Consider the following 16099-nt stretch of genomic DNA (forward strand, 5'->3'; position numbering starts at 1 on the left):
GATGGAGGCCAGTGGTGCCCAAACTTGCAGGTTCTTGCCCCCAGGAGGTTCATAAGACACATCGTAGAGAATGTCCAAAAAGACCCGTAGCATCTCTTCTATTTAATTTTTCCAATAAATAATTGTAATCATTTAAATAAAAACCTATTTTCATTTAGCCTTATTTAAATACATTTTACTTGTTTAAAAATTCTAGTTGTGTATGTGTGCTATAAAGTTCAGATTAGTACATGCATGTGACATGTAAGCAGACACAAACATGGTGAGGGTACACACTCTGGGTTTGATTTATGTCAATGATCCAGAAACATTCAGAGGCCATAGCTCTAGGCTGTTCTTTAGCCTCAGTTCATAAGCCATTTGTGTGTGTGGACTTGGTGTCCCAGAAAGTCTGTACTGTCCCTCTCAAATGGGTTGAGCTGTCCTGATGGAAGCAGCCTGGCACAGGTGAGAGGGCTGAACTTGGCACATGCTGTGTGGAAGACTGCAGTTTGCAAAAGAGCAGTGGTGCTGTCGCTGCCTGAGGATGGGGTAAAACTGGCCAGAGGGAGAAGGGGGATGGGTCAGCTGGAAGGACTGGGGATGGAAAACCTAAAAGATGTGTTAGCCCTTGAGGAAACCTGTGTTTTTATATTCCAGCTGCACGGGAATTGGTGCCAGGGGTCAAGGAGAGCAAATGTAGTTAGAAGGCTGCTCCCCGCTCTACCATCAGTCCTTTCAGTCTTCCCTGAAAAGCCAGAGCGGGCTGGTGGGCTGTCCGACAGGAGGGAGTTTAGAGGCCTTCCCTGCAGGAAAACAGGCGTGGCTAAATTAAAGACAAGAGAATGTTTGTAGTTAGTTTAGGGGATTAATAATTTACCCCAGAGGAGAAGGAAGGTCTCTACGAATCAGTCAAGGATATCTAGTTCCAAAAGAGAAGTCAGTTGGACCGACAGAATAGATGGCACAAACGATAGTGACAGCTGAAACAACATCCGTGCACTTCAGATGGGAGACCTGCCACAGTCCTGCTAACAGGGCCACAGTGATGACCCTGAAAAGTGTGCCTACCTCCTGCTCTCCAGGCAGGGGTCTCCAAGTAGACCGTGTGATAAATCAGCACGCATGGAAGGCGTACTCTATACAAGCACAAGTATGGGATGCATTTGGTATTTACCGGGAAATGTAGTGACAACTGGTGTTTTTGCATGCCCAGCAACAGGTCACGGCCCCCGAGTTTTCTTTGGGGGGCCATCCCTCCTCCATTCTCGGTACACAAGGTTTGCATGAGGATGACCCCAACACTGGCCTCTAGGGTGGGCACAGGCCCAGAGGTAGCCAATCAGAGCCACACAGATTGAGACAAGGATAAACCCATAATCCAATCTGGACCTATGAGAGGTAGTGCCTGGGGACTTGGGCTGGAACGACTGGGAAGGTGGGAGCTCTTTTCTTGCTGGGGTTGCTAACCTGGGACATCTACTGTCACTCCCCCTGCCTGGGGAAGACAGCATGTTTGAAAAGGATGCAAACACAAAGAAAAGCGGAGCCGAGAGATGGAGAGCCTGTATCCTAAGGACGTTACTGGAGCTGGAATCACCCATGGGCGTTGGGGTCTGTTACAGGAACATTAAGCCCCCCCCCCGTCATTATGTATTTATTTTTGTATATGCCAGTTGGGTTGGGACCCTGTCATTTGTAACTGACGATGTCTTAACTCCTGAGGGTAGGCCTGGGGGACAAAACCCTGGCGGAAGAGGACCGCAGGATGTAAAGATGTACCTCCGCTTTGGAAGGTCGGGCGGGCTGCATTGCACACCACTGTCAGCATCCTACCTGTGTTGGGCCACGTGGGGGGTAAAGCTGGCCTGCCGTTTCCATCTGTGTGGCTCTGGCGCACGCAGTGAAGGTCTGGGGCAGGTCAGCTGGCTCAGCAGTTGTATAATACAGAGGCACCTCCCAGCCTTGCGGTGCGGCCCTTCGCTGAGATGCGTTTCATTTGGGGCAAGCGACTAACCTTGTGGGGCCCTATTCATCTGGCTTCTAACCTCCCAGCTCCAGGGAAACTTTCCTGAGCACACCAGGGACCATTTATCTTCCATAAATGGGGCTCACCAGCAACCAGCAGCATTGCTCGCTAGGGTGTGCAGATGAAACACTGGCCACACGATGATCACTGTGGCAGCCCCACTGGGTACATGTAGATTCATCAGACTAGTGTCTCTACTTTGGAGGATGTTCAAAATGTCCATAATAGAAGGTTTAAAAATGAATACATGTATGATACTCTAGTGGTAAGTACTCGTCATTATAAACACTGTCAAACGCACAGACTGTATGACACCAAGAGGGAACCCTGATGTCCACCCTGGGCTTTGGGTGGTGATGACGTGTCAGTGGAGGCTGGGTATGTGGGAACTCTGGACTTTCTGCTCAACTTTGCTGGGAACCTAAAACTGCTCTAAAACAGGAAGTCTATTTAAAAATGAAGACACATAAAGCTCTCGGCACAGGGTCAGGCTGCGTTTCTGCTTCCGTGAACACCATCTTCCAGGTAAGCGACCTGGGCCGTCCTCACGTCTCCACTTCCTGGTCCTTTGCAGTCGTGGCTATGGCCTCACAAGCACAGCTTCTCGTCCTGGGCCGTCCCTCGCCTCTCTCTCCTCTTCTGCCACCTCCTTAAATACTTTCATTTCCTGATGCCGTGTTCACACTCTCGCAGCACCTAACCCCTAGAGGGGGGACTCGCAGGTCCACTGCCCCGGCCACGGCCCCCTTGAGCCTACCTGGCTGGCGCCCCGATTCCTCCATCTGGGAAGTCCCAACCGCCTTCTCTCCTTTTTGTGACCCCAGACCATTTCTGCACCCTCATGTACTTTTCCAGAAACCTCCTTATAGTTTCTTGCTGGTTCTCACCCCTTGCAGGGAAATATAACTGCAATCTGTGAGAAATGCCAAATAGCCCACGTGACTCGGCCTCTTGCTGGCCTGATTTCAAAGGCATCTAACGCTGAGCACTGCGGGGGAGACACACTAGCTCTCGCGGGAGGCTGCGGGGAGGGGGGAAGCTCCTGGGTTGGTTTTAATCCCCATCCCTGTCCCTATAGGCCTGTGCCGTGTCTAAGGGCAAGGCTACAGGGATGCCCACAGGGGAGCCCCTCTGCTCACCACCTGAATCACATCTCAAGGACAACACCACCCGACTCCCTTCTGAATGCATCTCATTCCTTCGGGGGCCACCAGTTTATTAAGACGTCATTTAGAAAGCGGGCCCTCTGACAGACAAACCGCAGGAGCTGCCACCCGCCACGCTGGGAACCGCCATCGGGCCGGCGACCTCACTGCCCGGCCGGCCTGGCTCCCAGGTGGGCACCCCTTCCCGCGAGAGCAAGGCAGGAGGCAGCCAGGCGCCGGGAGTGGCCACCGCGTTCGGCTCAGCAGAACGAATCACACTGGAAACAGGACTGGCCTGCAGAGCAGCGAGCCACTCTGGAATGGAGAGGCTCCGGAAGATGCCCCGACCTGCCAGGCAGCTGCTACCAGACTGGGGGCCTCAGGCGCTTGGGACTTGGGTGGGTGTCGGCCAGCAGAGCGCTTTAGGAAAAGGAGACGGGTACCTGGGGTCCCCGGACAAAGCGCCATGGGGCCGCAGCGCAGCCCCACCACTGGGCATGGTCTGGTCACCAGTCACTGCCTCGGAGCCCTGCCGTGCTGGGGCAGGAGTGCCCCTGGCTGGGCGTGGGGTCGGGCCTCGGCGCTGTGCCGGCGCCCCCTCCTGACTGGGTACACACAGCCTCGCTTAGTCTGGTCCTCGAGCTTGGCCGCTAGCTGGCTGTGGTCCTCCTGGGGATGCAGCCTTCCATCTCCAGCGCCTCGGGCCAGCCTTCGTACTTATTGGTGTGCTTACTGTTCTTCACGTGCTGCGGGTCGGTGGGGGCAGGAAGGCACGGGCTCAGCCCTCGGGCACCAGGGCCAGACAGAACTCCCTGTCCCCCTGTGCCAGGGTCAACCAAGCGTGCAGCCTCGGGCACCCGCCACCTGTCTGTCCCAGCGCCTCAGCGTTCTCATCTAAAGATGGCAGCAGCTGCCCTGGCCTGCCCCATCGCAGGTGGAGGGGGGGATCACCTTCTTTGAACTTAGGTGGGCCTGGCACACGCTAGGAAGGGAAGGAGGGGGAGTGTGTCCCTGCCCTCACCCAGCCCTCAGGGAGCCGCTGGAAGCTCCGGGAAGAGCGAGGCCAGAGGGGGCGTTTCTTCTCTGGGGGCTGAGCTGCTCTTTCGGCAGCCGGAGCCTTCCAGAAACTGGTGGAACAGCCTGTTTGCCTTGTTCTGCTGTGGGGAGCAGGGTGTGCAGTGTGAACTGGGGTGCTGGGTTTTGGGGGGATGGGACAGGACTGAGCAGCCTGGCATGCAGGATCTTAGTTCCCCGACCAGGGATTGAACCCGTGCCCCTTGCAGCAGAAGCGCAGAGTCCCAAACATCGGAGAAGTCCCAGGAGCATCTTAAAGACGTGTGGGCTGCTGTGTGTGTGGGTGCTGGGCGTGAACAGAGGGGACCTCAGAGGATGCAGGCAGGAGGGGAGGGCAGACTGGCCTGTGCCGGGCAGTGGGGGTCCCAGGGCCTGTGCCCATACCTGCTCAAAGGGGCTCTTGTTCTGCACACCCTTGGCCCCTACAAACACCCAGCTGTCCCGGAAGGCCAGGTCCTTGACATTCTTGCTGCCCAGATCGCTGAAAAGCTTCCTGGTCTCTTCATTCATCCTGCCCCACAGAAGGAAGAGATATGAGCCATGACCACAGAAGGGTGAGGCCTCGGCCAGCCTCGGCCATTACTTACTTGGTGGCTGGGTCATCGTAGGAAGCCACAAACACCAGGGTGCCTTCATGCAGCGGCCGGATAAACTTCAGTAGATCATTGACATCTAGGGGGACAGTTCCCATGGAGCATCAGGCACCACTGAGCACCCCTCCCTCACCAACCCCTGTTCTCCAGATGAGGAAACTAAAGTAGTGATCAGGCCAGGGACGCACCCCGGCCAGGGCTGCTGAGTGAGTGCAGGGACCAAATGGTATAAGAAGCCAGGGCTGAAGCCCTGACCATACACCTGTCCTTCTCCCTGGCTTTTCTGAACCCAAGGAAGTGCTCAAGACTCCCCAGCGAGCAGACAGAAGGAGCAGCTTTCAGGGGGAAGATGCCGTCATTCCGCCCACAGTCAGAAGGCAGAGGCCGCGGCCTGACTCACCTCCCGCCCACATGTCGAAGGCGCGGGCCTCGATGAGCTCTCCGCTTACCCCTGGTCGGAGGGAAGGATGGGTGCTGCTGGAAGCTTTTCACCTCCCCCCATCTTCACGCCCACCGTGCCCCTCGTTCAGACTGCTGGGACCCACCCGAGGCTGTGGAGCTTCTGCTCAGTATTGGGGGCCCTCCGGGGGCTCCCCATGAAGCAGCCTCCCACTTCCTGGAAACTTCCAGTTCTTCACTGCTGCCACGCTCTCGTCCATCGGGTCACCTCTTCTGTGGAGCCTTCAGCTCGCACAGACCCTTTCCCAGGCCCCCCTGCGAATCCCTGGTGGCGGGGTGGAAGGAGGGCGGCAGGTCACGGCTCAGCTTTGCCTCTCTGCTCCGTGGGCAACTCACCGTTCACCAGGGCGATGTTCAGTCCCCGGCCCACGTTGTCCTTGACACTGCTCATGAGCCTAGCAGGGGGACAGAGCCTTCCAGTGGCACGTCTACCCTGCTCGACCCCGGTCCTCGCAGACCCAGCTCCCCTCCCCGCCCCCACCCGCCTGAGGGGCTCACATCTTGTCCTCCAGGCAGATCTTGGGTCCAATGACGTTGGCAGCCCCGCTGACCACGCGGAAGGCCAGGTGCTCCTCGGGACACGGCTGAGGCAGGCCGCATTTGTACTTCCTGGCCCTCGGCTCTGGGTAGGGACAACAGGGGTGACCCATGGGCCTGGCCATGGGGGCACCCGAGATCTGAGAGGGGAAGGTCAGGACCAGCCCATAGGGAGGAATGAGTGACCACAGACCAAGGGACTGGCGTGGGGTGGGGACGTGGCTCAGGCCAAGGAAGGGACACTTCCATGGACACTCTGTATCCCACTGGGGCTGGCCTCAGGGCAAAGTGACAGGGACCCCAGGGAGGCTCTTCGGCCACTGGTGGGAGAAGAGAAAGGAGGCAGGAGGGCTGGCCTGGGCTGTGGCCCCACCGGGAACAGAGGACAGGAGGGAAGGAAAAGCTGCTGGGAGGGCAGGTGCAAGGACCCCATGGAGAGCGCACAAGGAGGTTGGTCTCTATTACGAGGTGACCTGTGTCCCCACAAAAGATGTTCTCAAGTCCCAACTCCCAGGACCTCAGAACGTGATCCTCTGTGGAAATAAGGTCATTGAAGTTATAATTCATTAAGATGAGGTCATCCTGGAATAGGGTGGGACCTAAATCTAATGACACGTGTTCTTATAAAAGACAGAAGAGAAGACACACACACATGGAGGAGAAGTCCTTGTGAAGATGGAGGCGGAGATGGGAGGGAGGCGGCCACAAGTCCAGGGACACCTGAGGCCACCAGAAGCTGGAGCCTCTGGAGGGAGTGTAGCCTTCCAACACCTAGATTTCAGACTTCTACCTTCCGGAACTGTTGTTTAAGCCACCTGGTTTGTGCTATTTTGTTACGGCAGCCCCAGGAAACTGATACAGATTCTGATACCAAGAAGTGGGGTGCTGCCATGATAAATCCCTAAAAATGTGGAAATGGCTTTGCAATTGGGTAATGGGTAGAGGCTGCAGAATTTTGAGGTGCATATTAGGAAAGGCCTAGATTGCCTTGAAGAGACTGTTGGTAGAAATATGGACATTATAGGTGATTCTGGTGAGGGCTCAGAAAGAAGAGAGAAGAGCAGTAGAGAGCTTCTATGGTCTGAGATAAGGCACATGTCATCGGGACCAGACTGTCGATAGAAATGTGAATGCTAACAGTGCTTCTGGTGAGCTCTCAGACAGAAATGAGGAACATGTTATGGGACACTGGAGGAAAGGCCATCCTTGTCATAAAGCGGCAAAGAACTTGGCCAAGTTGTTTTCTACTGTTTTGTGGATGCTGGACTTGGAGACTGAGCTGAGGAGATTTCCAAGCACAGTGTTGAGGGTTTCTCCTTGTTGCTCAAAGTAACATGTAAGGGAAGAGACATAAATTGAGGATGTAACTGTTAAGTATGAAGGAACCAGAATGTGAAGATCTAGAAGATTCTCAGGCTAATCATATTGCAAAAAATGAGAAAGCAGGCTTGGGAGAGAACACCAAGGGTGTGGCTGGACAACTGTTCATGAAGAGCTGGGCCGCGTGACCTGTGGACCCGCTCAAGCATGTCAGCGGAAGCTAGGAATGGAGAGATGAGGTTATCCAGGAAAGATCTGGAGGATTCTCGTGTCTTACAGCTTAGACCCTCATGAATTGCACAGGAGATCAACAAAGTTTTTGAGAATTTTATACCAGTAGAAACACTGCCAGCCTGGACCGAAAGGGACACAGAAAGGACAGAAGGGAGGAAGGATGATTCCAAGGGCAGAGCAATGGCTGCAGAGGCCAGAGATGGCTCAGGCCCAGAGGGAGGGTAGGATCGTCCCCTACGTTCCAGATCCCCCCTACCCCCACCAAAGGCCCAGGGATTCTTCTTATGCTTTGAAATCGAATGGATTTGCCCTGCTGGGTTTGGGACTTGCTTGAGACTGATGACCCCTTTATACCTTCCAATTTCTCCCTTTTGGAATGGGAATGTCTATCCTATGCCTGTCCCCCTAGTGTATTCTGGAAGCAGGTAACTTGTTTCCTAGGCTCCCAGCATGCAAGCAGCTCGTGGGCTGTGACAGCTAGTTTGGGGAGGGATGATTGGAGAAGAGAAAGCCTGGAGGGCTGGGGACAGGCACGAGTGTCACAAAAGTGGTAAGGGGGTGGGCACAGGGGAGGAGCAGGGAGGTGACAGGAGCCTTACCTGCAGTCACTGAGTTCTCTGGGCCTGTGGGTACAGAGAGTTGTTTCTGTTAGTGTGGACCTTTCCTAGGGCCTGCAGCAAGGAAGCCTGCTCCTATACTGTGAAGTCAAGGTGGAGGGGCAGTCAGGTTCAGGGGCCAAGGGCTAAGCCAGGCTGACCTTGCCACGTACGTTCCCGCTCAAGTCTAAATGATGTTCAGATGCAAAGCTCTCTGCTCCAGGAAAAGGGTAGATCAGAATTGCAAAAAGTACTTAGGTGATGTGTCACCAGTAACGAGGTGTCGAGTCCCCTCCCCATCTCAGAACCCAGCAGAAAGCCTGCAGGGAACAACTTGGGAGTCATCCCCAGTGTTCAGCAAAAGCCCCCCTGCCCCTCACATGGGCCCCAGTGAACAAAGGATTCTAATTAGCGGGGATTGGCGTTTCCAGCCGAAGCAACTAGGTGGTAGGGGGAAGGCTGTGCCGGATGCCAGGAGGCGGACCGAGGGCAGCTACAGGTGCCCTGCCAGGAAGAGACAGAAAACCCAGGCCACCGCCACCTCCACCCCGAGCCTCAGGCCGCAGGCCCAGGTGGCCGCGCCGGGGACCTCGTAGCGGGACGAGGGAGAGTCCCACACTCACTGGCGAAGAGTTGCTGGATGCGAGGAAAGCCGCCGCCAGGCCCACCGAGGAGGATGCTGGCTACGAGCCAGGTGAGGCCCACGGAGATGACCAGGGCCATGATGCGGAGGGGACCTAGAGGCATGACAGATACGGGCAAGGCCTCCTCAGATGCCAGCGAGCTCCCGAACGACCCCAGGGCCTCTCATGATCGGATCTCCCCAGGCACTTGGGAAGAAGCGAGTGGAGACCAGGAAGGTGGGAGCTCCTGGCGGGTGAAGGAGGAAGCTGAGCTCCAACCCCAAGGCTCAGCTTGGCTCTCCCTGGCGGTGTGGAGGGGCCTCCTAACCTCCTGCTTCTGAGGCTACCAATGTCTTTGAGTCCCTGCCATCCTGCCCTCCTTTCTCCTGTGATGGTGACGGTGGAGGTTCCTACTCCTTTGGAAGGCCAGGCAGTCCTCCTGCTGTGAGCTGGGCACCGAGCTCTCCACCCTGCTCGGCTTTCTTAGCATAGCGGTCACTTTGTCTCCCTCTTTCCCCTCTATTTTGTTTTTTTTTTTTTGCGGTACGCCGGCCTCTCACTGTCGTGGCCTCTCCCGCTGCGGAGCACAGGCTCCGGACGCGCAGGCTCAGCGGCCATGGCTCACGGGCCCAGCCGCTCCGCGGCATGTGGGATCCTCCCGGACCGGGGCACGAACCCGTGTCCCCTGCATCGGCAGGCGGACTCTCAACCACTGCGCCACCAGGGAGGCCCTTTCCCCTCTACTTTCAACACCTCCCATCCTCAGAAACCGCGGGAGGAAAGGCCTCCTTCGGAATCACATCCGCAGCCAGCGGTGGGGCTCTGCACCCTCCCTTCCTCTCCCTGCCGGCTTCTCCAAAGTCCTGTGTGCTGGCTTCTTCCACAGACTTCCCTCCCCGTCTCGCAACCTGCTCCACTCTGCCCTTGCCTCCATTACCCCCGCAGGACGGCTTGCGGCCAAGGCCGCCTGGGACCTTCTTGATGCCAGCGCCCCGGGTTACCTGTTGGCCCTAATGTCCCTTGACCCCTCAGGTGGCCGCACAGGCTGCGGCCCTCCCACGGAAACCCTGCTCGGCTGGCTTCTGGGACGGCGCCCTTGAGCCCCACCTGGATGCTCCTCGTCCTTCTGGCTTAGATCGTCCTCCTTGACCCTCCCCTGAAAAGCTGGACTTTCCCCAGCTCCTGTCCCAGTGTCCTCTCTGCCTCTACCCTACTCTCCGGCTCCCCTCCTGCCTCGACTCTACCTAGAGGTGCCTTGAACTAACCCTCACGGGCACTGGCTGTATTCTATCACTCCTGAGGCCCCACTCTCCCAGCCAGCTCCTCATGGGTCAGCTTCCCCGGGGTACATGCAAATGCTTCAATTTTAGAAGGTATGAAGTCCACCCCCAAGCCCCCTTCATCTTAGCTGTCCAGGCGACAGTAGGGCTGGCACTGGGTTCACATCCAACCTCAGGGCCACTATGGTCAGCTTCTCATCTAAGACCACTGCCTCTCCCTGTCCACCCAGCCGCCGTGCTCCCTGGAGCTCTCTCCCACAACTTTTTCCAAACAGCGGCCAGTTATCCCATTTGGGAGAAATCTATTATAATCCTCATCTCACAGCTGAAAAGAGAGAGCTGGGAACTGAAGTCCTCAGAGGTGAAAGGATTTGCTCAAGGTCATAGAATGAGTGTTTGTGCAGAGTCCTCTGTTTCAAAAACAAAACCCAGGGACTTCCCTGGTGGCGCAGTGGTTAAGAATCCGCCTGCCAATGCAGGGGACACGGGCTTGAGCCCTGGTCCGGGAAGATCCCACATGCCGCGGAGCGACTAAGCCCGTGCACCACAACTACTGAGCCTGTGCTCTAGAGCCCGCGAGCCACAACTACTGAGCCCACGTGCCACAACTCCTGAAGCCCGCGTGCCTAGAGCCCGTGCTCTGCAACAAGAGAAGCCACTGCAATGAGAAGCCCGTGCACCGCAAGGAAGACCCAACATAGCCAAAAATAAATAAATAAAAAATAAATAAATGTATAAACCCTCCCCCCCCCAAACCCAGTGGTGCCACCACCCCTGGCCCTTCCAGACAGACCTCTGGACACCTGGGCCTCCAGCCAAGTCTCCTTTCCAACTCTCTCCGGTTCACTGTGGAAGCCACCCACCTGCCAACCTCATGTCCACTTCTCCCGCTGGGGTGGGGCAGCCGTCAGGTGCAGCGTTTGTGGACCGTGCGCTCTGGGGGGCAACAAAGCAGAAGAGCAGGTTTGGGTGGGGGTCAGGGATGATGAGCCCGTGCTGGGTCCCAGCTGTGGGGCGGGCGCGGTCGGTGCACCGACTTGCTCGGCCAACTACATGGCCAGGCTCCTCGGGAAGGCGGAGAGAAGCCCGGCTGGGACCGGAGGGGCCTCGGGAACCTGGAGGCTCACGATCGTGCCCACGGGAGCCTCTGGGCCTGGGAAGTGGAAGTGGTTCTCCCGGACGCGGGAGTGGGAGGCCCCAGCTCGGTCCCCACACACGGCCCCCCGGGCCTGGAGGTCGGCGACGCGGGCCGGGCCGGCCAGAGACTTGCCTGGCGGTGGGGGGATGCGAGCTCGGTCAGGGGCAGCCCCGTCAGGCCGGCCGCCCCGCTCTGCTCGGCGACGCGAGGCGAGGGAGCTCCGCTGCGCGGAGCGAGAGGCCCGGCAATGGCGGCCCAGAGCGGTAGCACGGCCCGCAGGCGCCACCCCGCCATCGGTCGGGGCTGGGCGACCGGCCACCGGGTGGGAGGGGCCCGGGCCGGCCCCGCCCCGCCCCGCCCCGCCCCTGACGCACGCTCCGGCGGAGCCGCGGGGCCGGGCTGCCAGGCTGCCAAGGGGAGGGGCCCTACTCAGCCCCGCCCCCGAGGTCTCCTCTGAGGCTTCGTTCAGGAGGGAGAGCCCAGCGTTCCCAGGCTTTGAGGGCGGGGCTGTGGTCGTGCCCCGCGCTCGGATTTCTGAAGTTTAGGAAGGGGCGGATGGATCTGGGGGCGTAATTAGACATTGTTTAAAAGTTCAAATGTGTGCCTTTTCGAAACCCGGAGGGACAGAAGCGTGTACGGGAAACAGCAGAATGCGAAGAGCCAGGGGCCAGCAGGCTCAGCCTTCCGCGGCCTCCCTTTCGCCGTCTTCTTTCTAGAGGGCAGCGCGCTCACACGCTGTCACCCCTGCCTGCTCCTCCAGCCTCCTTCACAAAGGCGCCCCCGACACCGCCCAGGGCACCCCGATCACCTCCCGCGCTGGGAGAGCTGGGGCCACCTCTGTCGCCTGGACCCATCTTTCTGGACGGCAGCAGCCGGGCGGCGTGAGAACCACTGAAACATCCGTGCCCTTTGACCCAATGTCACCGCTTTCTGGAAACCTTTCTAAGGAAAGAACCCAGAATACAGAGAAAGGTGATAGAGCCAGGCAGTGACAGAGCTCTGGTTAGCATCCAGGAGCTTCTCCACTGGCATTCACAACACTCCCTCGTTCTCCCTAACAGGATCAAGGTGATAAGTTTCAGGCCCCTGTGCTGCTGTCACGGGTTGGTATTTGAGTTTTGTCATGGAATTTGGGACCAGAAATAGCACTGACCATTTGCCAAACTCTCACATATCTGTGAGTACCAAGCCCTGGGCACCGTGCCCTCCTTAGCGCTCTTCCCTGTAATGCTGGCAGTCGTGGTGCCCAGTAGACGAAGCTCCTGCCAGGCACAGGGCAGCGGCCAGACGGCTGGTTCTTAGAGGACAGTGTTTACACCTTGCTCAGAGCAGGCATTTTGGAAAGGCTGGTTTAATGAGCCCCCCTGAGGGCCCAGAGGCACATTCACCAACCCCAGGGGCACCACGCTCGAGAGGGCCAGAGGCCTGGGACTCATCCCAAGCCTTCTGTGCCTCAAGGGGCAGCTTTGTTTCTCCAGGAATGTTTTTCGATGGGGACTTGGAGAGCATGAGACCCTCTTGTCATAGACCCTCATGGCCCTGCCCCAGTGCGGGCACCCAGCGGGAGATGGCAGAGAATGTAGTTCCCACAGCTGCGGCACCAGTTCACTGTTTCCTTGGCTCCTCGTGTCCCTGCCTGAGTGTAGGCACCCAGAGCCCGCGTGCTCAGCTGATCCCTCGTTCCCCTCTCAGTGTAGACACCGAGCACGGAGTTGTCACTTGACAGTGGTCACGTGGGCCTGCATGCTCATGCCCCCGTGCCGGCACCTCCCGCCTCTACCCCCGAGTAGGCACCCAGAGCTGAGGTGATGGGCGACTGTCTTATTGCAGGACCTCTTGCCTCTACCCTAGATTAGGCAATCAGATCTCCGGTGACAGTTGAATGCCCTCACCTGAGGCCACCTCTGCCACAGTGTAGGAGTCCAGAGCTGAGGTGACAGTTAGATGACCTCCATGGTCCCTCACTCCGTTCCAGCGTAGCTACCAAGATTTGTGCCTGTAGTCAACTCACCTCACCTGGGCCCTCACGTCTCTGTGGTGTGGAGCTGTACAGAGGTGAAGTGGCACTTGAGTGCCCCCTGCTGGGCCTCACGTCTCTGCCCCAGGGTGGCTGCCATCGCTGAAGGGCTACCTGTGTGCCCTTGCCTGCCCGTCATGCCTTTACCTGAGGTTGGGCCTCTAAGCCTCGCCCTGGTCCAGGCATCCCACAGTTAAATGTGAGTTGAACGCTGAAACCTGGGCCCAACGCCTCTCACTCAGTGTAGGCGCCCAGAGCTAAGGGGACTGTTGGCTGTCCTCGCCTGGGCCCTCCTGCTGTGTCCCACTGCAGAGATTCAGTGCCAGTTGAAAGCCCTCAGCGCCAATGTTGCCACCCAGAGCTTAGGTGACAGGTGTCTTTCCTCACTAGTCCGTTGTGTCTGTTCCCCATCCTAGGGCCCCACAGCTGTGACATTTGTCTCAATTCAGCGAGGCCCTAAGGACTATGTCAGAGATGAGGTGACCAGTGACTGTCCTCACGGGGTCCCTCATGCTTGCGGCTCCCCAATGGAGGCGACAGCTGAACGTCCTTACCCGGGACCTCATGCTTCTTCCTCATTTCAGGCTCCTAGAGCTGAGATCACAGCTACTGTCCCTCTCGGGCCTCTCATCTCTGTCACTCACAGGCACCCGGTGTCAGGTGACAGTGGACCATCCTCACCAGAGCCCTCTCATCACTGCCACAGGGTAGCACCCAGATCGGAGGTGTCCATTGATTGCCCTGACCTGGGCCCTCTGTCATGGTGGGGACACTCAGACAGATGGGGAGGGGAGGGTCCCCACCCCTCCCTCCCTCCCTCCCTCCCTCCCTCCCTTCTCACAGGCGGTTATCACATTTTGGGGGCCCAGGAAGAGCTGGGTCCCTCCTCCACTTCAGGCTCCTGCCCCTACATGGATCTTCTGTGTTGCTAAGAGTCCCCCTCGGTGACGCCATGCCAGAAGGTTCCCCAAGGGGCGTGGGTCCTGGGAGGACTACCCCCAGCACACAGTTCTACTGGGTCCCCCAAAAGGCTGTAGGCGTCTGTGGGGCTCTGTGAGGGGGCTCTGAGCACCAAGACCCCAGCGGGGTCAGGAAGGGCTCCCTGCACCTCCGTTTATTTGGTTTTTATCCCGAAGGTTTATGGTCATCCTCAGGCCCGGATTTTGAGGGTTTGAGGTCCCAGGACTGGGCCGGGGACGCGGCTGTCCCTTCCCCGGGAGCAGCACAGCGCCCCTGGCGGCTAGCAGAAGGCCAGGCTGCAGCTCCGAGGACCCGCGCCACCGCATTCTGGGCCACCATCTCGGGGTCTGGTGCCATCCTGGGCCTTTTGCAAAGCCTCATTTGCCCCTCATGGGCACGTGGCTGCACCACAGAGAGTCAAGGGCAGGACCCTCTGTAGCCACGCTGGAGCCAAAGTGTTACAGGAGGGCGCGTGAGTCCCTAGGCCCACACCATCAGCTCCCGGCGAACCTGAGCGACTTACGGCCCCTTCTCCAGGCCACAGGCATCGGGAGGACCAAGGCCACTGCCCGTCCCCCCGCCCCCAGGCTGAAGCCTGGCCTGTAGTCCTGTCCACGTGGGGCTTTCTCAGCTGCTCTGCATGGACCTGGGCCAGGAGGCACTGCAGGATCCGGATTCCAGCCGCCCCTGTCCCAGAAAGCACCCCCCCCGCCGCCACCCCGTCCCCGTTCACCTAGGTCTACGTGAACTCTGTGGTCTCCCTCCTGCAGAAGCTGGATGGAAGCGGCACGTTCTCTGGTTACAGGAGGGGTCGGGGAGAGCGGGGATGGCACCTGAGGATGCAGCTGTGTGCAGGCTGTGACTCACCACCCTAGCTTGTGGGACAGGAGGCGGCCAGCCCCCACTTGGGTTCCTTCTCGTCTACTTACCGTTCCTGCAGAGTCCTGGGCGGGAGCCTCAGCTCTGCCCCCAGTCCCGGGGGCCGTGCGGGGGTTAAGGAGAGCTGGTTGTCAGCGTCAGGCTGAGGAGAGGCCTCCGTGATGGGAGCGAAAAGCCCTGGACAGTTGCCTTCAACAGTGGGGGTGGGGACAGACGGGCCACAGGCCCAGCTGAAGGGAGGAGCCACGGGCCAGGTTCTTGCCAACGGCCTGAGGGCCTGGCCCCGCTGCCACAGAGCGTCCCCGACACAGGAGCCCTGAGCCCTGCCAGCTGTGAGGCCCTGAGGCATGGAGTCTGCCTGCCTGGGGCACGCATCGGGCTGCTGGCTCGTTCTGTACCAGCATCTGAGTCTTTTGTCTGTTCGTTTGGTTTGGGTCAGCCTGCTGCTCTCCCCGGAGCTCAGTGAAGAGCTGAGCCGGTGGCAGGGGCAGGACAGACGCCCAGGGAGTGTCTCTTATTCAGAAGTGGGGTGTGTGCAGACGTAATCAGATCAAGGTGAGGTCATCCTGGAGGAGACTGGGCCCCAGATCTAATATGACTGGTGTTCTTGTAAAGGGAAAACAGAGCGAGACAGACACACGAAGGAGAATGTCACATGAAGACACAGAGAGACCGGAGCGACGGGTCTACGTGGCCAGCTGAGCCCCTGGAGGGCGCTGGTCCTGGAGCTCAGCCTGCCGGCCTCCGGCACTGGGAGAGGATACCTTTCTGTTGCCTTAAGCTTCCCTGCGTGTGGTGCTTTGTTACAGGGGCCCCAGGAAACACAGGCAAGGGAGGCTGGTGAGGCCAGCTGTGCACCTCTCCACAGTGCCCAGGGTGCGCCCTGGACTTGCCCCTCCCCCTTGGCATCTGTTCTCGAATCCCTTAGCCACTCCTTCCTAAATACTTGTCGCCTCAGTGGGCCGGCAGTGCTCCTGAGTGCCCTGGCTGGGGCAGGGGCACTGCCTGGGGAGGGAAGGGGAAATGAACGTGACTTGTTCTTGTGCCCAAGGTGGTCTCGTGACGAAGTTCTAGGGTGCGGGGCAGAGAGGAGGGGAAGGCCGGGCTTGGTCAGGACTGAAGGATACCCACGTTCCCGCCCAAGCCAGCGGTGGAGGGAAGTGGGTGGCAGGGAGAGGCGAGGGCTGGGGCCCATGGTCGCAGGTGGCAGGAAAGAAACAACCAGGGGACAGGCAG

General features: G+C 58.5%; 1 protein-coding gene across 9 annotated transcripts; it reads right to left on the reverse strand.

Moving 5' to 3' along the window:
* Positions 1-73: 73 nt before the first annotated feature.
* FAM3A (FAM3 metabolism regulating signaling molecule A) lies at positions 74-15979 on the reverse strand. Of its 9 annotated transcripts, none has more exons than XM_027099876.1 (10): positions 14914-15979; positions 10733-10805; positions 8590-8703; positions 7970-7993; positions 5778-5901; positions 5616-5692; positions 5221-5271; positions 4815-4899; positions 4612-4738; positions 3204-3899 (listed from the first exon to the last, which is right to left on the reverse strand). In XM_027099876.1, exons 2-10 carry the CDS (start codon positions 10743-10745, stop codon positions 3804-3806), a joined length of 711 nt encoding a protein of 236 aa, XP_026955677.1. In that variant the 5' UTR covers positions 10746-10805; positions 14914-15979; the 3' UTR covers positions 3204-3803. The 9 variants fall into 9 exon arrangements, with proteins under 9 accessions (XP_026955674.1, XP_026955675.1, XP_026955677.1 ...); XM_027099875.1 differs by lacking the exon at positions 14914-15979 and adding an exon at positions 11816-13781; XM_027099869.1 differs by lacking the exon at positions 14914-15979 and adding an exon at positions 11140-11287.
* Positions 15980-16099: the final 120 nt, after the last annotated feature.

The sequence above is a fragment of the Aethalodelphis obliquidens genome, unplaced genomic scaffold, assembly GCF_003676395.1.
Source record: "Aethalodelphis obliquidens isolate GAN/ISIS:26980383/991018 unplaced genomic scaffold, ASM367639v1 scaffold146, whole genome shotgun sequence".
Taxonomy (NCBI): Eukaryota; Metazoa; Chordata; class Mammalia; order Artiodactyla; family Delphinidae; genus Aethalodelphis; species Aethalodelphis obliquidens.

What these genes read in the sequence shown, in the direction of transcription:
- FAM3A (XM_027099873.1), bottom strand. Translation starts at nt 11,301, where the DNA reads ATGGCGGGGTGGCGCCTGCGGGCCGTGCTACCGCTCTGGGCCGCCATT. An exon ending in AGTGGACATGAGGTTGGCAG is followed by an intron (nt 8,704 to 10,732) that starts GTGGGTGGCTTC and finishes TCATGCCTCTAG; the next exon opens with GTCCCCTCCGCATCATGGCC. An exon ending in CTTCGACATGTGGGCGGGAG is followed by an intron (nt 4,900 to 5,220) that starts GTGAGTCAGGCC and finishes CTGTCCCCCTAG; the next exon opens with ATGTCAATGATCTACTGAAG.